The following is a 23,224-nucleotide window of genomic DNA, read 5'->3' as shown; positions in this document are numbered from 1 at the left end:
AGCACCACCTTAGTCTGCTTTATTTACGGTAGGGGCTACAGACCCCCAATATCGGGCAGTACAGGAGGTCTTCTTGTAGGGATACAGCAGCACCTCAGTCTGGTTTATTTACGGTAGGGGCTACAGACCCCCAATATCGGGCAGTACAGGAGGTCTTCTTGTAGGGATACAGCAGCACCTCAGTCTGGTTTATTTACGGTAGGGGCTACAAACCCCCAATATCGGGCATTACAGGAGGTCTTGTAGGGATACAGCAGCACCTCAGTCTGGTTTATTTACAGTAGGGGCTAAAGACCCCCAATATCGGGCAGTACAGGAGGTCTTGTAGGGATACAGCAGCACCTCAGTCTGGCTTATATACAGTAGGGTCTACAGACCCCCAATATTGGGCATTACAGGAGGTCTTCTTGTAGGGATACAGCAGCACCTCAGTCTGGTTTATTTACGGTAGGGGCTACAGACCCCCAATATCGGGCAGTACAGGAGGTCTTCTTGTAGGGATACAGCAGCACCTCAGTCTGGTTTATTTACAGTAGGGGCTACAGCCCCCCAATATTGGGCAGTACAGGAGGTCTTCTTGTAGGGATACAGCAGCACCTCAGTCTGGTTTATTTACAGTAGGGGCTACAGACCCCCAATATCAGGCATTACAGAAGGTCTTGTAGGGATACAGTAGCACCTCAGTCTGGTTTATATACAGTAGGGGCTACAGCCCCCCAATATCAGGCAGTACAGGAGGTCTTGTAGGGATACAGCAGCACCTCAGTCTGGTTTATTTACGATAGGGGCTACAGACCCCCAATATCAGGCAGTACAGGAGGTCTTCTTGTAGGGATACAGCAGCACCTCAGTCTGGTTTATTTACGGTAGGGGCTAAAGACCCCCAATATCGGGCATTACAGAAGGTCTTGTAGGGATACAGCAGCACCTCAGTCTGGTTTATATACAGTAGGGGCTACAGCCCCCCAATATCAGGCAGTACAGGAGGTCTTGTAGGGATGCAGCAGCACCTCAGTCTGGTTTATTTACGGTTTAATTCTTTCTTCTATAGTTACAGTATCTGCAGGAAATGTTTCAGGAAAGGCCCGTCCGGCCCCTACGTCACGTGTCCTGCGCCCAGTGCCTGTCACATGACCTGCGCTGTAGTTCCCAGCATGCTGTGCGGTACGTGCCGTGCGCCTGCTCATGGCCGTTCTCACCCCGAGTGCTCCTGGGAATTGTAGTCTCTGCCGCATCCCTGTAGTTTGTTGACCTTACCATGGCATCAGCAGGGAGCCCCGAGACTCCGGAGCGTGGACACCAACGACCCTTCCTCATCGGAGTGAGCGGCGGCACGGCCAGCGGCAAGGTGAGAGCGAGGAGCGGCGACTACCATCACGGGGTGGGCGCAGCTTCTTCTCCATTAGCCGCGACTGACAGCCGCGACCCCCTGTATTTGTGTAGTACGTGCCTACAGCGCCGCCTATCGCATGGACCAGGCAGCAGAGATGTGAAGAGCTCATTGCAGGTGCCGCTTTACTTGCTGTCCTTGTGCTGCTATCTACTCAAGCACATTTTACAATGCAAGAAAAGGTAAAGAAGCAGGAAACAACCCCCCAAATTTTAGCTTCCAAGAGAAAGAAAATACAGAGAAGCAAAGCAGGAGCAACTCCTGAGGTGAAGAGGAAGAAGCTTCCATCTCAATGACCACCACTAGGGGGAGCTCACTGTATATAGAGATACATGATAACATTCTGTCTGCTACTACCACTAGGGGAGCGCCATGTATACAGAGATACATGATAATATTCTGGCTGCAGCCACCACTAGGAGGAGCTCCCTGTATACAGAGATGCATAAGATTCTGTCTGCAGCCACCACTAGGGGGAGCTCACTGTATATAGAGATACATGATAACATTCTGGTTGCAGCCACCACTAGGGGGAGCGCCCTGTATACAGAGATACATGATAAGATTCTGTGTGCAGCCACCACTAGGGGGAGCACCCTGTATACAGAGATGCATAAGATTCTGTCTGCAGCCACCACTAGGGGGAGCTCACTGTATATAGAGATACATGATAACATTCTGGTTGCAGCCACCACTAGGGGGAGTGCCCTGTATACAGAGATACATGATAAGATTCTGTGTGCAGCCACCACTAGGGGGAGCACCCTGTATACAGAGATACATGATAAGATTCTGTGTGCAGCCACCACTAGGGGGAGCACCCTGTATACAGAGATACATGATAAGATTCTGTGTGCAGCCACCACTAGGGGGAGCTCCTTGTATAGAGATACATAAGATTCTGTCTGCAGTCACCACTAGGGGGAGTGCCCTGTATACATAGATACAGGATAAGATTCTGTCTGCAGCCACCACTAGGGGGAGCTCCCTGTATAGAGAGACACATGATAAGATTCTGTCTGCAGTCACCACTAGGGGGAGCTCCCTGTATACAGAGATACATGATAAGATCCTGTCTGCAGCCACCACTAGGGGGAGCTCCCTGTATGGAGATACATAAGATTCTGTCTGCAGCCACCACTAGGGGGAGCTCCCTGTATACAGAGATACATGATAAGATTCTGTCTGCAGCCACCACTAGGGGGAGTGCCCTTTATACATAGATACAGGATAAGATTCTGTCTGCAGTCACCACTAGGGGGAGCTCCCTGTATACAGAGATACATGATAAGATTCTGTCTGCAGCCACCACTAGGGGGAGTGCCCTGTATACATAGATACAGGATAAGATTCTGTCTGCAGTCACCACTAGGGGGAGCTGCCTTTATTTGTCCGCTCACTAGGTGCTGTTCGTATGATGCCGTGAACGCTCTACTGTGGCAGTTAAGTATAGGGAATGTGGCGCTCTGTATTCTCAGAGACACATTTTGGTTGTGGTTTTATTACTAGAGGAGAACGCTCACTATAGTTTGGAGCGCCCCCTTTAACACACTGTGTGGATGAATTGAGTGGGGATAATGTGGCAGGATGCCCTGCGATGTTGCAGGTGCAGTACATGTTGGTGAGATATGGGGCCAGGAAGGGTGAGATTTTGCCTGCTGCTCACATTGACCTCTGTTAAAGGGAATCTGTCACCCCTTTTTTCGAATATGATCTGCCGGCACCGACATCTGTGGCTTATCTGCAGCATTCTGTAATGCTGTAGATAAGCTCCCGATGTAACCTGAAAGATAAGAAAAAAAGAGTTAAGGCCCTTTTACATTTAGCGATGCACCAGCGATCCGACCAGCGATCCGACCCGGTCAGGATCGCTGGTGCATCGCTAAATGATCGCTAGTGAGCTTTCATACAGAAAGATCTCACAGCGATGCAGCAGCGACGCAGCGGACGATACTTACCATTCACACACAGCGATCCTGACGTCCTCCCGCCCGCCTCCACGCGTCGCTCGTCGTCACAGCAGGAAGTCTCAGCAGGAAGCGCCCGACGAGAAATGGAGCCGGACATTCTCGCGCGATCAGCGATGGACAGCGGGGGAGCCGGTCGCTGGTAAGTATCACATAGCGATATCGCTATTACGTCACAAAACCAGTGACGTTTTAGCGATATTGCTAGCGATATCGCTTAGTGTAAAACCCCCTTTAGATTATACTCACCCGGGGGTCCGGTCCGGCGCCTCACATCTTCATACGATGCCGTCCTCTTCTTTCCTTCCGGTCGTGGCTCCTGCACAGGCGCACTGCTCAGCCCTGTTGAGAGCAGAGTACTGCAGTGCGCAGGCACCAAAAGAGGTCCGGCGCCTGCGCACTGCAGCATTCTGCTCTCAACAGGGCTGAGCAGTGCGCCTGTGCAGGAGCCACGACCGGAAGGAAAGAAGAGGACGGCATCGTATGAAGATGGGAGGCGCCGGACTGGACCCCCGGGTGAGTATAATCTAACTCTTTTTTTCTTATCTTTCAGGTTACATGGGGGGCTTATCTACAGCATTACAGAATGCTGCAGATAAGCCACAGATGTCGGTGCCGGCAGATCATATTCGAAAAAAGGGGTGACAGATTCCCTTTAATATGTCACTGCTCTGGAGCAATAGTATCATGGAGATGGATTAATTGAGCTCCTGCTTTGCGCCCCCCCCTGGCGTACAGCAGTACTATTTCTGGATGCTCAGGAGTGTGATGTATTTTGGCCACCAGGTGGCGGCACAGTGTCTTATCACTGGGAGCAGACACATGGTGGTCAATGTAGGCAGGGTGTGTTCCCTTTCTTTCAGTGCCATGTCTCCCTTTTTCCAGTCCACAGTCTGTGAGAAGATCATGGAGCTGCTGGGACAGAACGAGGTCGACCAGAAGCAGAGGAAGGTGGTGATACTCAGCCAGGACCGTTTCTACAAGGTGCTGACCATTGAGCAGAAAGCACGAGCCCTTAAGGGGCAGTACAATTTCGATCATCCTGGTGAGTGGGTCCTAGTGGTTGGTGAGGGGCACATCCCCGGACCCTCTGGGCACTTTTCTGGGCCCCTTGCTTCATCCACCATGTGACCATAGTGCCCCTTCTCTTTTTAGATGCATTTGACAATGATCTGATGTACAGGACGCTCACCAGGATCCTGGAGGGGCAGAGTGTGGACGTCCCCTTGTATGACTTTGTCACTCACTCCAGGTGAGATGCCCCCAGTATAGTCTGGTATCGGGGCAGACATTGCTGTCTGCCCATAAAAACATTTGATGCCCTGTGACAGCTCAGTGTTATCATGGGGCCATTCAGTGGTGTAATTGTCTAGTAAGCACCACCTTGTGGTCCACCGTGGTATTAAACCATCCTTCTCTTGTGATGTATATTCTGCTTCTGCTCAAGGTTACCAGAGACCACGACTGTCTACCCTGCTGACGTGCTGCTGTTTGAGGGGATTCTGGCTTTCTACAACCAGGAGATCAGGGACATGTTCCACCTGAAGCTGTTTGTGGACACAGATTCAGATGTCAGGTTGTCACGGAGGGGTAAGTGGCATCACTGGATATAGGGTGAGACCACACTGGCTTTGTTGATACATGGGCAACATGAGCTGGTGGAGTTCCCTCCGCATGTAACAAATCATCCTAATGGCCATACTTATCCCAAATTCATCACCTGATATAATACAATGTGGAAAAAAATACTTCACCTATTGTTTACATTTTTGCTAATTATAGTAGTTATATTTTTGTACATAGGGGGCAGTATTATAGTAGTTATATTCTTGTACATGGGGCAGTATTATAGTAGTTATATTCTTGTACATAGGAGGCAGTATTATAGTAGTTATATTCTTGTGCATAGAGGGCAGTATTATAGTTATATTCTTGTACATAGGGACAGTATTATAGTAGTTATATTCTTGTACATAGGGGAAGTATTATAGTAGTTATATTCTTGTACATAGGGGGCAGTATTATAGTAGTTATAGTCTTGTACTTAGGGGCAATATTATAATAGATATATTCTTGGACCTAGGGGCAGTATTATAGTAGTTGTATTCTTGTACATAGGGAAAGTAGGACAGTATTATAGTAGTTGTATTCTTGTACATAGGGACAGTATTATAGTAGTTATATTCTTGTACATAGGGACAGTATTATAGTAGTTATATTCTTGTACATGGGACAGTATTATAGTAGTTGTATTCTTGTACATGGAGCAGTATTATAGTAGTCATATTCTTGTACTTAGGGGCAGTGTTATAGTAGTTATATTCTTGTACTTAGGGGCAGTGTTATAGTAGTTATATTCTTGTACATAGGGACAGTATTATAGTAGTTGTATTCTTGTACATAGGGACAGTATTATAGTAGTTGTATTCTTGTACATAGGGACAGTATTATAGTAGTTGTATTCTTGTACATAGGGACAGTATTATAGTAGTTGTATTCTTGTACATGGGACAGTATTATAGTAGTTGTATTCTTGTACATGGGGCAGTATTATAGTAGTTATATTCTTGTACATAGGGGGCAGTATTATAGTAGTTGTATACTTGTACATAGGAGGCAGTATTATAGTAGTTATATTCTTGTACATAGGGGACAGTATTATGGTAGCTACATTCTTGTACATAGGAGGCAGTATTTTAGTAGTTATATTCTATTCTTGTATATCATTCTTGTACATAAGGGCAGTATTATAGTAGTTATGTTTTTGTACATAGGGGACAGTATTATAGTAGCTACATTCTTGTACATAGGAGGCAGTATTTTAGTAGTTATATTCTATTCTTGTACATAGGAGCAGTATTATAGTAATTGTATTCTTGTACATAGGGAGCAGTATTATAGTAGTTATATTCTTGTACATAGGGACAGTATTATAGTAGTTATATTCTTGTACATAGGGGCAGTATTATAGTAGTTATATTCTTGTACATAGGGGCAGTATTATAGTAGTTATATTCTTGTACATAGGGGACAGTATTATAGTAGTTATATTCTTGTACATAGGGGACAGTATTATAGTAGTTATATTCTTGTACATAGGGGACAGTATTATAGTAGTTATATTCTTATACATAGGGGCAGTACTATAGTAGTTATATTCCTGTATATAGGGGCAGTATTATAGTAGGTATATTCTTGTACATAGGGGACAGTATTATAGTAGTTATATTCTTGTACATAGGAGCAGTATTATAGTAGTTATATTCTATTCTTGTACATAGGAGCAGTATTATAGTAATTGTATTCTTGTACATAGGGAGCAGTATTATAGTAGTTATATTCTTGTACATAGGGGCAGTATTATAGTAGTTATATTCTTGTACATAGGGGCAGTATTATAGTAGTTGTATTCTTTACATAGGGAGCAGTAGTATAGTAGTTGTATTCTTGTACACAGGGTCAGTACTGTAGTAGTTATAATCTTGTACATAGGAGCAGTATTATAGTAGTTATATTCTTGTACATAGGGGCAGTATTATAGTAGTTATATTCTTGTACACAGGGTCAGTACTGTAGTAGTTATAATCTTGTACATAGGGGACAGTATTATAGTAGTTATATTCTTGTACATAGGGGCAGTATTATAGTAGTTATATTCTTGTACACACGTGGTCAAAATTGTTGGTACCCCTTGTTTAATGACAGAAAAACCCACAATGGTCACAGAAATAACTTGAATCTAACAAAAGTAATAATTACTAAAACAAATCTATGATAGTGAACAAATGAAAGTCAGACATTGCTTTTCAACCATGCTTCCACAGATTTTTAAAAAAATAAAATTCTTGAAGTAGGCCTGGACAAAAATGATGGTACCCCTGCAAATAATGTGACAAAAGGGACATGTTACATCACGGTGTGTCCACTAATTAGCATCACAGGTGTCTACAATCTTGGAATCAGTGAGTGGAATCAGTGTCTGTTATTAAAGCCACGCCCCCTGAAGAAACATTAGTGAAACGTGCGTTGGGGTCTCCCATCCTCCATGTCTCTTTCTTCCTATGCATTTTTAATTGTCTGGCCTATTGAGGGTACAGTTCATAGCTTAGTACTCATACTATTGTCTGTCACTTGACTGGATTTATTACCCTGTCCATATGCTAAGGCACTATGCACTTTATGTTTGACTCTGCTTTAAACTCTGCATCCTGCCCATACTATCATTTGTCATTTGATTGTGGATATATATCTTGTTCATATGTTTAGGCACTATGCACTTTTGAGTCTGACTTTTATCATTACTTACTTTACCACTAACATTAGTATCTTTAGTTGATTTCTCGTGTCTGTATTACTGTTTGTCCCTTGACTGTGGGTATGTATACTATTTACTGGTTATGTGATTGAGGCACTCGCAGTTTATGTATCAATTATTGGATTATATTATTTTACATTTAGCACTTAGGATTTACTTTGTATTTTGAATTTTTTATATGGTCTTTTTGAAGCCACGATTAATATATCTGGTCAGACTTGTTTTAATCTTGTTTTTTGCCAATATTGAATTTATTTTGAACTCTGTGATTTAATTTTGTAATAATAAAAATTACTGTGTGTTGTACATAGCTCAGGTGTCCATTCCTTTTTCGGTTTTCTGTTAATAAAGACATGGCCTTTAATAGAAAAACCTGATTTTGGATTTTTGCCTTTGCTTCTGTTTTTTTTTTTTGCTGCACGACAAGTCTTCGGGCAGTGGATCTTATTAGTCAGATGATTTATGCTGGCTTTGTCTGACAGTATTACAGTATACAGTTGTGTGAATAAGTGTTTGTCCCCGTCCTTTTGGACATGTATCTTACAAAGTGGATACATATCCTAAAGGGCCCCTTATAATGTCAGGATACAATATTTGACACTATCCACATGATATTCTCTCCATCAAAGGTGATGAAAAAGATACAAATTGAATTCATTGATACCTGAACATTAACCCCTTTCCAATCTTAGATGTGCGGGTATGTCTAAGGTGGGCTCCCCCTGTTTGCTGAGCTCCGGCGATGAGCCCGCAACTTTTCCGGCACGTCAGCTGATTTCATTAGCTGACATGTGCCCCTAACAGCCGCAGGTCAAATCATGATTCATCTGCGGCTGTTAACATGGTAAGCACCTCTGTCAATCTCTGACAGTGGCACTTAACATGCTTGCGCTGGAAGCGCGTCACTACACTAATGGGACATACACCTTCCAGAAAGTTTAACTTTTGTCTCGTCAGTCCACAGAGTATTTTCCCAAAAGTGTTGGGGATCACCAAGATGTTTTCTTGCAAAACTAAGACAAGTGTTTATGTTGTTAATGCTCAGCAGTGGTTTTAGGCTTTGAAGTCTGCCATGCAGACCATTTTTGCCCAGTCTTTCTTATGATGGAGTCAGGAACACTGACCTTAGCTGAGGCAAGTGAGGCCTGAAGTTCTTTGGATGTAGTGGGGTCTCTTCTGACCTCTTGGAGTATTTGTCGCTGCGCTCTTGGGGTAATTTTGGCTGGCCGGCCCCTCCCGGGAAGGTTCACCACTGTTCCATGTTTTCGCTATTTGTAGATAATAGCTCTCACTGTGGTTTGCTGGAGTTCCAAAGCTTTAGTAATGGCTTTATAACCTTTTCCAGACTGATAGATCTCAATTACTTTGTTTCCCCTTTGTTCCAGAATTTCTTTGGATTGCGGAATGATGTCTAGCCTTTGAGGATCTTTTGGTTTTCTACTTCACTTTGTCAGGCAGGTTGTCACAACGCTTGTCGAGTGTCCAAGGACCAGGTGCTCCTTCACTATCCCTATTGCTAGGGGCACCCTAGCTCGCCCTTTTCCCTGAATTACTTCTGATGGTGAATACGCTGTGGCCACGTACCTTGCCTTAGCTCCTGAAGCCACCCTCTGTACCATTCCCCCACCTAGGGAAGAGGGGAGGAGTAGTGTACTGTAATACTTAAACCAGACTATCAAGGTAATATAAACAGGGATAAAGGAAAATACCAATCCTACAAATATACACACACAACAGAGGTAAACCGTGGGGAGTGGAAAATGGAGTTAAACCAAAGTAGAAGAAGAAAGCGAATTATCACACACTCAAAACCTAGCAACAGTCACAGATAAATCCACCAACAGCCTTCTCCTATAGTAACCATCAAAACCTCCAGCCTTGCTGCATGAGCTATCCTCTGACAATGAGTGCTAGCCAGGACTCAGTTTATATAGGAGATGGTAGTGGCTAACAGTGCACAGCTGAGAGATCTCAACTGAGCAGATTAACCCCTGGACTGCTAAAAGAAACATATATCATTTTTATATGAAGGTGAAGTGCTTATATCAGTGCAGGAGAAATCAGATGCTGTGGTCTTCTGGCTCCTCTCTGTCGCGGTAATCCCATGACAGTACCTCCCTTCTACAAGGGCCCTCCGGAACCTCAGAACCGTTTTTTATCAGGGTCTGCCACGTGAAAAGACCAAATAAGTTTGGCCGCACGGACGTCAGATGCCGGTACCCACATCCTCTCTTCAGGATCTTATCCATTCCTGTGTACCAGATACTAAATCGACCGACGAACTAAGCAAGAATCAACGATCTTGGCTACTTGAAATTTCATATTGCCATCCACAATGACTAGAGATGGCAGTAGCAGTGATGGTCCAGAGGATGCAATATATTTTTTGAGTAGAGATCGATGAAACACTTTATGGATCCTAAAAGTGGGCAGAAAGGCAGAATGCTGTGGGATTGACGACGGTCACAATCTTATAAAGGACCGATGAACCTGGGACCTAGTTTCCAAGCGGGAACCTTCAACTTAATGTTCCTTGAGGACAACCACACCAAATCACCCACACAGGTCCGGACCCAACAAACGTCTCACATCAGCCTCACTCTTATATTTAGACTCCATGTTCCTCAAATTATCAAGAACCCCTTGCCACACAGACGTAACTGATGATGAAAATCGTTCTTCAGGTATTTCAGAAGAACGATTCCTATTAAATGAGCTGAAATAAGGATGAAGCCTGTATGCCCCCAAAAATATGGATTTACAGTAGATTCATGACCACGATTACTTACCGTAAATTAAGCTAGAGGTTAGTAGGTAACCCAATCCTCCGGATTCTCCGCCACAAAACACCTAAGATAAGTCTTAAGATTCTCTTTAATCCGTTCAGTTTGTCCAATAGACTGGGGGTGAAGAGAACAACATATGGATCCCCAAACGAGGACAAAATGCCCTCCAAAATTTAGAAATAAACGCCACCCCCTGGTCAGACACTATCTAATGTAATGTTACAATCTAATTGATGAAAATCTGCGCCAAATTCTTAGTGTTCCGTAAAGCGGGTAGCGCAATAAAATTTTACTGAATCTTTCCACCACCACCAAAGTTACAGAATTACCTGCCAACATGTGTCTACTGGGAATTGCCAATGGTTGGAGAGACCCAGACGGACAAGTATGAGAAGTTTTGAAATGCACACAGACACTGCAGGCGGCCACATACTCCCGGACATCTTAATGTACCCCTGATGACCTAAAACGCTGAGTAAGAAGATCTGTGGTGGCTTTATTACCGGAATGTCCAGCCAAAGCTGAATCATGATGTTCACTAAGAACTCTCAGACAGAGATTCACAGGCACAAACCGTTTACCTAACGGACAGGCAACAGGGGCGTTCCCCTGAGCCTCAACAACCTCTTTCCCAAGATCGCAGCATATAGATGCAATAACCACCCCTTATTGTAGTAGAGGAACCAGTTCACAATTATCTCCACCCCCAGGAAAACTAACAAGATAAGGCATCCCCCTTAATGCTCTTGTTTCCCAGCCTGTGTGTAACAAAAAAGTTAAACCTGTTGAAGAACAATGCCCATCTTGCCTAGCCTATCGAGGCGTTACTCGTTTCGCAGACTCCAGATATACGAGATTCTTATGATTCGTGATTACCATATCCGGACGAACTGCCCACTTCAGACGCATCAACTTCTACAATAAAAGGCTGAGTGACGTCAGGCTGTATGAGAATTGGCGCAGATGCAAAATACTCCTTCAAGGTATTGAATGCCTCTCTTGCCGGACTGAACCACTTGGAAAAGTCTGTCCCTTTTCTGGTCATATCCGTCAGAGATTTGGCCATTACCGAAAAGTTTTTGATGAACTTACGGTAGTAGTTGGCGAAACCCAAAAACCATTGTAATGCCTTTAAATAATCAGGACGATCCCAATCCAATACCGCCTGGACTTTTGCCAGATCCATGCGAAAATCAGTGTACGATGACACATATCCTAGAAAAGGGATCTCCTCAACCGAGAACATACATTTCTCTGGTTTGACAATAATTTATTGTCTCTGATTATCTGTTAGACCTGCCTGACATGTACCTGATGTGACTCAAGGTCAAGTGAATAAATTAATATGTCATCAAAATAGATTACCACAAATCTAGCTACCAGGTGACAAAAGATGTCATTTACAAAGTGCTGAAATATGGCGGGAGCATTAGTCAACCCAAATGGTATCACAAGGTTCTCATATTGTCCCTCAGGCGGATTGAAAGCTGTTTTCTACTCATCCTCCTATTTAATACGAATGAGATTATACGGCCCCCTGAGATCCAGTTTAGAAAACCATTTTGCTCCTACAAACTGATTAAAGAGGTCCAGGATGAGAGCGAGTGGATACGGATCCCGAATCGTGATCTCATTGAGTTAATGAAAAACTAGGCAAGGACGTAATCCCTCATCTTTCTTCTTTACAAAGAAAAACTCCGCAGCAATGGGGATGGCATGATATGACAATTTGTCAAACTTTCCGTGATATAGTCCTTTATGGCTTACCTATCTGGACCAGCGAAATTATATAGTCTGCTCTTTTGCAGTTGGCCCAAGGGACAAGATTAACAACACAATCATAAAGACAATGGGGAGAAAACTCTTGGCATCCCTGCTCTCAGAAAACTTCCCCAAAGTCCGACAGGTATTTAGACACAGACTGGGTACCCACCCTTGCAAGCCGGGTGCCCAAGCAGCGTCCTTGATCATACTCTCTTCACTTTACTACATCCCGAGTCTGCCAATCTACCACAGGGTTGTGCAGAGTGAGCCAAGGAAGTACAAGAACCACAGGTGAAGGCAGACCCTCTATCACATAACAGTTTATCACCTCAATGTGCATGGCCCCTACCTAAAGATGTAACTCTCGCACGGTGTGAGCAAAATACCCCTGTCGCAAGGGTGCGGATTTGATGGCAATTATGGGTATAGGTCTGGACAGTGTATGTGGATTGAGACCCTGGATGAACCTAGCGTCGTTCAAGTTAAACCCCAACCCCACTGTCCAGAAAGGCAGAAACAACCACCTTATTTTTGCCCAGATGGATTTCAGCAGGCAGAAAAAAAATTGTGTCCTACCCATGAAGGAGATATGTACACCTGGGTTGCTAACCTCCCTGCAACCCAGGCTCATTAGTTTTCTGGCGGTTGTTTACAGTGAGATAGGGAAGGACATGTGCCCACGAAATGGCTCTTTCTACAGAAGTAAAAACACTCTCCCTCTGAACCAAACAGACTGATTTCCAGAATGAGTTGCTGCACCTACTGCATAGGTTCCTCATGACTCAGACCAGGTTTCCCTTGGACCAGAAAAACCCACACATTGGGGTGTATGTCTCTGGCGAAGACGGCGATCCACCCAGATAGCCAGAGACATGGTCGCCTCAAGTGAGACTGGAGTCTCATTCAGTGCTAAGGCATCCTTCACCCTTACTGATAGGTCTTCAAAGAACTGGCTACGGCGTGCATGGTTATTCCACTTAGTGTCAGTGGACCACCACTGAAACTCAGAGCAATACTCCTCTGCTGAAGCTGACGTGGTATGGACAAGGAGACGTGGTCAGGATTATCATATATGACCCATTGCCAGAAAAAATTCCTCCACCGTCTGGAGCAACTGGGAGTGAGACAGGAGATAGAGAATGCCCATGCTTGGGGGTCACTGAAGGAGAGAGATTATTCCCACTCGTTGCTCCTCAGTTCCTGAGGAACCAAGATGTAACCTGACTGATAGTTTACAGGCCTCCCTGAAAACCACAAACTTGTCATGACCTCCAGAGAAACTGTCAGGCAAAGCGATCTTGGGCTCCAGTAAGGGTTGCCTGGGAGTCACTGTTTCCAAACCTGATTTGCTAGGGTCTTGCAAAATGACAGTGCGTAGAACTGCCACCTCCAGGCTGAGATGCTGCCCTGTCAGAGCAGTGATTGGATCCAAAGTGGATAAAAAAAAAATGGTTTTGTCAGTGCTAATGACACAACTCTGTTGTCGGGTATCCCGGGAACAGGGGCTTCTTTCCTGTTCCTAACGCTAGGGGCTCCCTAGCTTGCCCTGTTCCCTGGGTTACTTCTAATGGTGAAGATGATGAGGCCTCGTACCTTGCCTTAGCTCCGAAATCCACCCTCAGTCTGTCCCCTTCCACCACCCAGGGAAGAGGAGAGTAGTAGTATACCCTACTACACCAACCAGACTAACAAGGTTATTACCTTGTTATTACAAACAGGAGTAACAAAAAGTACCAATCATACAAATACACACACACACAACAGAGGAAAACACCGGGGAGTGGAGGATGGAGTTAAATCAAAGTAGGAAAAGAAAGCGAATTATTACACACTCAAAAATTAGCAACAGTCACAGATAAATTCACCAAACACTTTCCCCCAATAATAACCAACAACAACCTCCAGCCATGCAGCATAAGCCATCTGACAATGAGTGCTAGCCAGGACCCAGTTTAGGAGATGGGAGTGGCTAACTGTACCGCTGAGAGCCTAAATTCTCCAGGAGCTCTCAACAGTGCAGATTAACCTCTGCACTGTTAAAATAAACTTGCACAGTTTAATATGATGGTGAAGTGCTTCTAATCAGTGCAGGAGTAGGAGAAATCAGACGCTCCGGTCTTCTGGCACCTCTCTGTCGTGGTAAAGCTATGACACAGTTGCTATAAAACTGATTTCTTGATGGAGAAAAGGTGTGGCAGTAATCAGGCCTGGGTGTAGCTAGAGAATGTAAACCCTGATTCCCCAAGATCTGCAAAAACAGTTAATTTATGTTTTAAAACAGTGGTGGTGTTGTTCTATCACTTTTTCACACAGAGCCTGTAGGTTTGGATTTCTTTTTCCCTTAATAATAAAGACCTTCATTTAGAAACTCCATCTTGTGATTACTTGTTTTTTAAATTCGTTTATTGAACCAAAGGCAGGATATACAATATGCAAACTGACAGCAATGAAAATGTCATGTAACACACATACATATCACAGAGCATCAATGTCAAACAGCGTGTGTATACCAACTGTGCATTGAATAAAACATACTGTCAATTGCCTTACATTAGTCTATGTATTATTCAAATAATAAAGCCTGCCTACTTCTAAAACATTACTACTACTACAAAACAACTATTTGCAGCCTATGTCTATATATTTAGCGCTCTATCATGCGATATCTCCGTCCTACAACGTAAGGCGAGAGGAATTCCACCTCTCCCATATCTTCTCAAATTTACCCGGGCACCCTCTGTTTGGGTAAAGCGTACGCTCATATGGGATAATCGAGTTCACCAATTCTATCCAGGCCCCAAGGGAGGGATCCGAACCCCCCATCCACCGCAGTGCCAGTACCTTCCGTGCCATGAACAATGTCTCCTGTAAGAAAATCCCCGTATAATGTCCCCATGTCTCGTCAGCCCACACCCCAAACAGACAAACCAATGGCTCAAGGGGAACAGTAATCTGCGCCATGGAGGTTAATAATGACATTACCTCTTTCCAGTAATGTATTATAATTGGACATTGCCAAATCATATGAACAAAATCCGCATCGGGTGCATGGCATCTCAGACACTCCGAGGATTGGAAACGGCCCATCTTAAAAAGTTGAGTCGGAGTCAAATATGATTGGTTTATGATATAAAGTTGTATCATTCTATTGTTAATTGACGGAGACACCTTAGTTGGTGACTCCAAAATTTCCTCCCACTCCTCTCCCTGTGTATCAGGGATGAGCCTTTCCCATTTCCCCCTAACCAAGCATACGGCAGATTCCGTCCCCACTGTTAGCATGTGTGTGTACATAGAGGAGACCCTGGGGACCCTGTGATTTAAGAATGCCTATCAAGGGTAGAGACGAAATAGCATTATTCATACCGACATATCTCATGTGCGATTGAATGGCTGATCTTAATTGCAAATATCGGAAGAATTGTGACCTCGGGACATTGCACTTAGCTTGTAATTGTTCAAACGATAATAGTGTCCCACATTCATATATATCCCCTATCGTAGAGACATTGCACTGAGGCCAGAATTCAGCAGATGGGTGGGCAAGCAATGCCGGAAAATAACTGTTATTCCATAAGGTCATTTCAGCTATGATATCACTAAATCCAACCACCCTCTTAATCTGTCTCCAAACTAGTCTTGCCAGACGAAGCATGGGCAGCAGACGTGGGACTTTTACTTTTTCCATCTCCAAGAACCCCAGCGGGCAATCAGCATGTGCAGCATGAAGCAAATGGCTCTCAGAATTAGAGAATTAGGAAGATGATTACCAGGCATCCACTTATTTATAGCCCTTGCCTGTCCCGCCAGATAATATAGGAAAAAATCCGGTAGTGCCACCCCCCCCCCCCTTTTTGGCCTTTGTAGGGTGGATAGCTTAAGTTTTGGCCTAGTTTTCCCCCATATGAAAGATGTAATTTGGGAATTTAAGTTCGTGAAAAAAGACTTGGGCACCACCACAGCACTGTGTTGGAGGAAATAACTGATCTTAGGGAGTAGTATCATTTTAATTAGATTAAGGCTACTTTCACACTAGCGTCGTGTGACGTACGTCGCAATGCACCGTTTTGGAGAAAAAACGCATCCTGCAAAGTTGCCCGCAGGATGTGTTTTTTCTCCATAGACTTGCATTAGCGACGCATTGCGACGTATGGCCACACGTCGCATCCATCGTGCGACGGATGCGTCGTGTTTTGGCGGCCGCGACGCAGAAAAAAACGTTACATGTAACGTTTTTTTCTGCGTCGTGTCCGCCATTTTCGACTGCGCATGCTCGGCCGAAACTCCGCCCCCCTCCTCCCTGGACATTACAATGGGGCAGCGTTGAAAAACTGCATCCGCTGCCCCCGTTGTGCAAATCTTTCACAACGTACGTCGGCCCGACGCATTGCGACGGGCCCGTACCGATGCAACTGTGAAAGTAGCTTAATGCGTCCAGCTACAGAAAGCGGGAGTTTACTCCAAATCGCAAATTTGACTTTAACCATCTCTAATAATGGATATATATTAAATTGTAGATCAAGTGTGCTAGATTGAGAAATATGAACACCCAAATATTTAAAATGTGGTACAATAGGCAACAAAGCGAGAGTCCCAAGTCGCGGCACCGGGGCATGAGAAAGAGGCATCAGAGCAAACTTCTCCCAATTTATATACAGGCCGGAATATCTACTGAATTCATTTATAGTGGCAATTACCCCTGTCAACGTCTCCTCCGCTCTATCCATAAATATATCATCAGCATATAGGCCTATGGTGTCTACCCGATCTGCTATCTCTATACCCATAATATTAGAAGTTCTCATGCGGATTGCCAAAGCCTCTATTGCAAGAGCAAAGAGGCCCGGGGAAAGGGGACACCCCTGACGAGTCCCCCTGTGCAAAGAAAAGGACTCGGAAGCGGAACCATTTACAATGACACGGGCTTTAGGTTTCATATATAATGTATTAACCCATTTTAAAAATCTATTTCCAAAACCGTATTTCTGCAAGCATGCGTGGAGAAAAGGCCACTCAAGGGAGTCAAAGGCCTTGGCCGCATCCAACGACGCCAATGCCCATCTATTGGCTGGCATCAGGGAGCTATATTAAATCAATGATTTAACCCGTCTAATATTAATGGAGGTGCTCTTCCCAGGCATAAAGCCAGTCTGGTCAGGATGTACAAGTTCCAAAATAATTGAATTTAGCCTAGTTGCCAAGATCTTCGTAAAAATATTGTAATCCACATTTACTAATGATATGGGGCGATAAGAACCACAGTCCAGAGGGTCCTTCCCCTCTTTCTTAAGCACTATTATATTAGCTTCATAGAAGGACTCTGGCATGACCTCCCACCCCAAATCCCCCGGAACACCAACAGTAAAAGTGGTGCTAAAATCTCCCGGTATTTCCTGTACAGCTCAATAGGGAACCCATCCGGCCCAGGGGCTTTCTCAGAGGCCATATCCCTCATGGCATCTTCTATCTCTTCCAGAATGAACTCAGCGTCCTTAAAGGCCCGCTGAGAGGCACTTAGTGTGGGAAACGTTATATCTGATAGTCCACCCCTGGCTACCAATGTCGCTTTTCAAACTGTACAGTGAGCTATAATAATCATGGAAACATCCCATTATTTCTTCCGTCGAGGACACCACTGTACCATCTGAGCTGCGGATCTGTAATATTGTGTTAGTTGTATTATGCTGCCGCACCAGATAGGCCAGAAATTTGCTAGACTGGTTCCCTAGCTCAAAGTAGGACTGGCGAGTAAAAAATAATTTACGTTTGGACTTGGAGTCTATATGTTGAGTGTATAATCTTTGGGCAGTTAACCACTCCACTCTATTACCACTAGTTTGATTAGATATGTAAACAGCCTCTGACTCTTTCAATCGTTGCTCTATTTCGTCATCCTCCCCGACGTCACCCGCTTGATGTAGGAGATTGTCGAAGATAGGCAGCCCCTCAAGTACGCCTTAAGGGTGTCCCAAAATAAATTAACATTCCGGGGTTGGGGGTGGGAGGACACGAAAATATGTAATTGGTCAATTGTTCTATCGGGTGACTTGATCAATTTCAGCCAGAAAGGGTTTAATTTCCATGTTATCCTACCACCCGGCGGGCCAAACCTAAGCTTAAGAATGATTGGGCTGTGGTCTGAAATCCCTCTACTTCCATGTTCAATACTATCCACCCACATCGCCAGACCACTAGATCCAAAAATGTAATCTATGCGAGATAAGGGACGCCTAGTGGAAGAATGGCAAGTATATTCTCTTGTTTCTGGGTGACGTGTTCTCCATAGGTCCAACCATCCACTACCTTCTATAAACTGTGATAATTGGGATGTAGCCACTGCTGGGGTCCCACCCTGTGTCCCGTCATCCAGTCTCAATCTATCGAGGCAATTATTCATAACCAAATTAAAATCCCCCATACAACTAACATCTGCGTCTGGGTAGTTTAAAGCAAAACTCAATGCTTTCTGAAGAATCGACGTACCAGCTGGAGGGGGATTATAAACACACAGAATAACATATTTCCTTGAATTGATCAGTGCATACACAAATATGAAGCGCCCTTCAGAGTCTCTCCGGGCCTCCAGGAGTTCCCATCTAACGTCTTTGTGTATTAATAATGAGACCCCCCCTAGAGTAACTGGTGTGAAATGCGTGTATAGACCATTGAACCCATGGCTTTTGTACACTCCGAGCCGTATCCCTGGTCAAGTGGGTCTCGACCAGAGCCACAATATGAGGGTGATAGTGCCTAATTTGTGAAAACACTTTAAGCTTTTTCCGGGGTGCTTTGATACCCCTCACATTCCACGTCATGCAGATTAATTCAGAACCCATCTCCACTTATCTGGGTATGTTGCGTATCGGTGCCTAAGTAGAACTCAGAGACATCACGCAAATAGTAGGACTTCCATTGGCTGCAACCTCTACCTAAGTAACTCTGAAAGCTAAAACTAAAGCTTTTAGAAAAAAAGTCAACAAAATATAAACCTAGTAACATAGGAGCAAAGTCCCGCTCCTTTATCAAAAAACAAGGGGATACCATCACTGAACACAGTGTCCGGTATTATAGATCTCTGGGTGTCCGCCAGGAGAGCTCCGATTAAACCCGCAATGAAAGGATCCAGATGAAAATAGATACTCTAGGACTCCTTTGCAGGTATCCTCTATGGGACCGCAGCCACTCGGCAGCCTCCGCCGAATCCGTGAAAAACACGGAGGAACCCCCGTGGACAACCCGAAGCCGAGCTGGATAAATCATGGAATATACAATGTTCTTTTCCCTGAGCCTCTTCTTGATGTCGATAAATTGCGCACGCTGCTTATGAAGTTCCACGGAGAAATCCGGGAAGATTGAAATCACGGCGTCGTTGAACTTGATGGGACTCTTTTGTCGTGCGAGGCGCAGAATGGTGTCTCTATCCTTGCAGTTGAGGAGACGCGCCAGGAAGGGTCTAGGCGGGGCCCCCGGAGGCAGAGGTTTGGTGGGAACTCTGTGGGCTCTCAACAGCGAACACCGAGGAGAATTCATCTCCCAGAGAGGTCTTAAGCCAGCCTTCTAGAAATTGCTCAGGGTACTGACCTTCAGAGCGTTCAGGCAGACCGATGACACTGATGTTGTTCCGACGCATTGTTTTCTAGGTCATCCGCTTTTTGCCTCCAGGAGTTCATAGATCACGCTACCTTAGTTAGCTTAGCCTCCATAGGCGTAATGGTGTCTTCCACCTGGGACACTCTTGTCTCCACCTCCGTGATGCGCCCCATCATGGCCTGCATATCATGACGGAGTCTCCCCACCTCAGTGTAGACATCCTCTATTTTCTCCGTCAGGGATGTCCTGGTCAGGGAGATAAACAGGCATCTGAACAGTTGATGCAGGCTAAGGGTCATTTCTTCCTGTTCAATCTCTTCTCCACCCCCTGAGGGACGATTTTTACACTGAGATTGTGAGGTGTTCCGTAAATAGCGTGCGCTCTCAGAGGGGTCAGGTCTGACAAATTCCTTCAATTTTTCTGCCGCCGTCGATCCCTTAGACCGATTCATGATTAAGAACCGCGAAATATCCCTGTGTAGCTGAAATTATACAGTCCAGAAATTCTCCTGTTGCACTTATATGTATAAAGCAGGGGCCACACTCATCAGTTATAGCCTGGGGGCAGAGTTCGTGTAGACAAAGACAGAATGTCACCAAGGCTCCTATGGCAGGGGGGGGAGAGGGAGGGATACCCACTCCCAGAGAGACAGCAGCAATGGGAGGGGGAGCAGATTCCCCCACTGTAATGGCACCAGCAGGCCAGCGATTTAGAGTAGAGAGAGGAAATTATGCAGGGCCCATCTTTCAGGGAACTCACCGCACTCCTCTCCGATCCTTTAGGATACAGGTCGCTGCCCCCGCGACGCTGCAACTCTGGAGACTGGACACCGCGCGCCTTCTGGCAGAGCGCGTGTCCTATATGGCCGCCGCTCCCTGCGGGCCCCGCCGTCCACCCCTGTCCTCCAAGGCTCCTCTGCTCACCGCGTCCTCCCTTGTCCAGCTAGCCGGCTTCTTCACTGCACCAGCAGCGGTGTTACAGCAGGGGCCGAGCGCCCAAGATGGCCGCCGCCTCGTGGGGAACAGCCGCCCGCTCCAGCTCCTCCAGCCGCTCACACACCGGCCGCTCACCGTCCTCCTGTGGGGGCCCAGGGGGGATCCCGGTATCCAGAGGGGGCCAGGCAGCCCCGAATGTCTTTGAAAAAGGTCCCAGCCTGCAGGATTATACAGGATGGTAAGGAGCTCTCCTGTCCAGCGTCCTTTCCCTCTCACTCCATAGCCACGCCCCTCCCTTGTGATTACTTGTGTTCTCTTTCCTTTTACATTTGTTTGGTAATGTGAAACATTTAAGTGTGACAAACATGCAAAAGAATAGGAAATCAGGAATGGGACAAACACTTATTCACACAACTGTATTTACTTGTACATGGGGGGGAGTGAATTATTACTGTACATGTGTAATAGTTCTATTATTTTCCAGTTTTGCGGGACATGAAGCGGGGGAGGGAGTTGGAGCAGATCCTCACTCAGTACACAACCTTTGTGAAGCCAGCATTTGAGGAATTCTCCCTCCCGGTAATTTTTCTCTCTTTTATTTTACTTATGCTCTTTTGGAGTTAATGATCACGCCCTCCCGCCTGTTGACATGCCGCTATAATGGTCACACCCTCCGGCTCGGGAAATGGTGCTATAATGGTCACGCCTTCCCACCCGAGACATGCCGCTATAATGGTCACGCCCTCCCGCCCGAGACATGCCGCTATAATGGTCACGCCCTCCCACCCGGGAAATGCCGCTATAATGGTCACGCCCTCCCGCCCGGGACATGCCGCTATAATGGTCACGCCCTCTCCCGTGCGGGACATGCCGCTATAATGGTCACACCCGCTATAATGGTCACGCCCTTCCGCCCGGGACATGGCGCTATAATGGTCACACCCTCTCCCGGGCGGGACATGCCGCTATAATGGTCACACCCGCTATAATAGTCACGCCCCCCACCTGGGACATGGCGCTTTAATGGTCACACCCTCCCGACTGGGACATGGCACTGTAATGGTCACGCCCTCCCGCCCGGGACATGGCGCTATAATGGTCACGCCCTCCCGCCCGGGACATGGCGCTATAATGGTCACCCCCCCCACAACATGGTGCTGTAATGGTCACGCCCTCCCGCCCGGAACATGGCGCTATAATGGTCGCCCCCTCCCGCCCGGGACATGGAGCTATAATGGTTGCGCCCTCCCGCCCGGGACATGGCGCTATAATGGTCGCGCCCTCCTGCCCGGAACATGGCGCTATAATGGTCGCGCCCTCACGCCCGGGACAGGGAGCTATAATGGTCGCGCCCTCCCGCCTGGGATATGGCGCTATAATGGTCACGCCTCCCCTGGGAAATGGCACTATAATGGTCACGCCCTCCCACCCGGGCCATGGAGCTACAGTATAATGGTTGCGACCTCCCACCCGGGATATTGTGCTATAATGGTCCCGCCCGGGATATGGCGCTATAATTGTCACGCTCTCCCACCCGAGACATGGCGCTATAATGGTCACGCCCACCCTCCCGGCTGGGACATGGCACTATAATGGTCACGCCCTCCCGCCCGGGACATGCCGCTATAATAGTCACTCCCTACCGCCCGGGGCATGCCGCTATAATGGTCACGCCCGCCCGGGACATGGCGCTATAATAGTCACGCCCTCCCGCCCGGGACATGGCGCTATAATGGTCACGCCCTCCCGCCCGGGATATGGCGCTATAATGGTCACGCCCTCCCGCCCGGGATATGGCGCTATAATGGTCACGCCCTCCCGCCCGGGATATGGCGCTATAATGGTCACGCCCTCCCGCCCGGGATATGGCGCTATAACGGTCACCCCCCCTGGGAAATGGCACTATAATGGTCACGCCCTCCCACCCGGGACATGGAGCTACAGTATAATGGTTGCGCCCTCCCACCCGGGATATTGTGCTATAATGGTCCCGCCCGGGATATGGCGCTATAATGGTCACTCCCTCCCGCCCGAGACATGGCGCTATAATGGTCACGAATGGTCACGCGCCCCGCGGGACATGGCGCTATAATGGTCACGCCCTCCCCGGACATGGCACTATAATGGTCATGCCTCCTAAGACATGGTGGGAGATGCCGCTATAATTATCACGCCCTCCCAAGACATGCAGATATAATGATCATGCTCTCCCGGGACATGCCGCTATAATGATCAAATGGGAAGAACTTACAAATTTCTTGCAGATTTTGCCCTCTGTGGAATTTGAACCCAGGACCCCAGAGCTGCAGCCATTGAGCCTCCTGTGCTGTACATCACTGCAGGGTTTTGTTGCATTGTATCAGTATTTTCATCCTTTTACTTTAATAGACTAAGAAGTACGCAGACGTGATCATTCCACGGGGTGTGGATAATATGGGTGAGTACTGATCTCTATGCTTGCAGTGCTGCTGCTCCT

The 23,224-nt window shown here is 46.3% G+C and overlaps 1 protein-coding gene across 4 annotated transcripts in view; it reads left to right on the top strand.

Annotated features, from left to right (window-relative positions):
• Positions 1-23,224, top strand: part of UCK1 (uridine-cytidine kinase 1) — a 133,153-nt gene that overhangs the window by 107,084 nt on the left and 2,845 nt on the right. Inside the window, exons 1-6 of one of the 4 annotated variants that reach the window (XR_012222606.1) lie at positions 1,009-1,348; positions 4,243-4,402; positions 4,513-4,609; positions 4,805-4,947; positions 20,596-20,986; positions 21,233-21,327. Coding sequence is in view for 3 of the 4 variants with exons in the window: in XM_073555954.1 (XP_073412055.1) it covers positions 1,259-1,348; positions 4,243-4,402; positions 4,513-4,609; positions 4,805-4,947; positions 21,233-21,327; positions 23,137-23,185 (634 nt within the window). In the remaining variant the exon portion in view is untranslated. Of the gene's footprint in view, positions 1-1,008; positions 1,349-1,378; positions 1,573-4,242; positions 4,403-4,512; positions 4,610-4,804; positions 4,948-20,595; positions 20,987-21,232; positions 21,328-23,136; positions 23,186-23,224 lie in introns of those variants that run through there. The other 3 variants (XM_073555954.1, XM_073555955.1, XM_073555956.1) reach the window with 3 other exon arrangements.

The sequence above is a fragment of the Dendrobates tinctorius genome, unplaced genomic scaffold (genome assembly GCF_039654945.1).
Source record: "Dendrobates tinctorius isolate UK_male_01 unplaced genomic scaffold, ASM3965494v1 ptg000231l, whole genome shotgun sequence".
Lineage (NCBI taxonomy): Eukaryota > Metazoa > Chordata > Amphibia > Anura > Dendrobatidae > Dendrobates > Dendrobates tinctorius.
The sequence above is the reverse complement of the archived record's forward strand: the minus strand, read 5'-3'. Positions and strand labels throughout refer to the sequence as shown.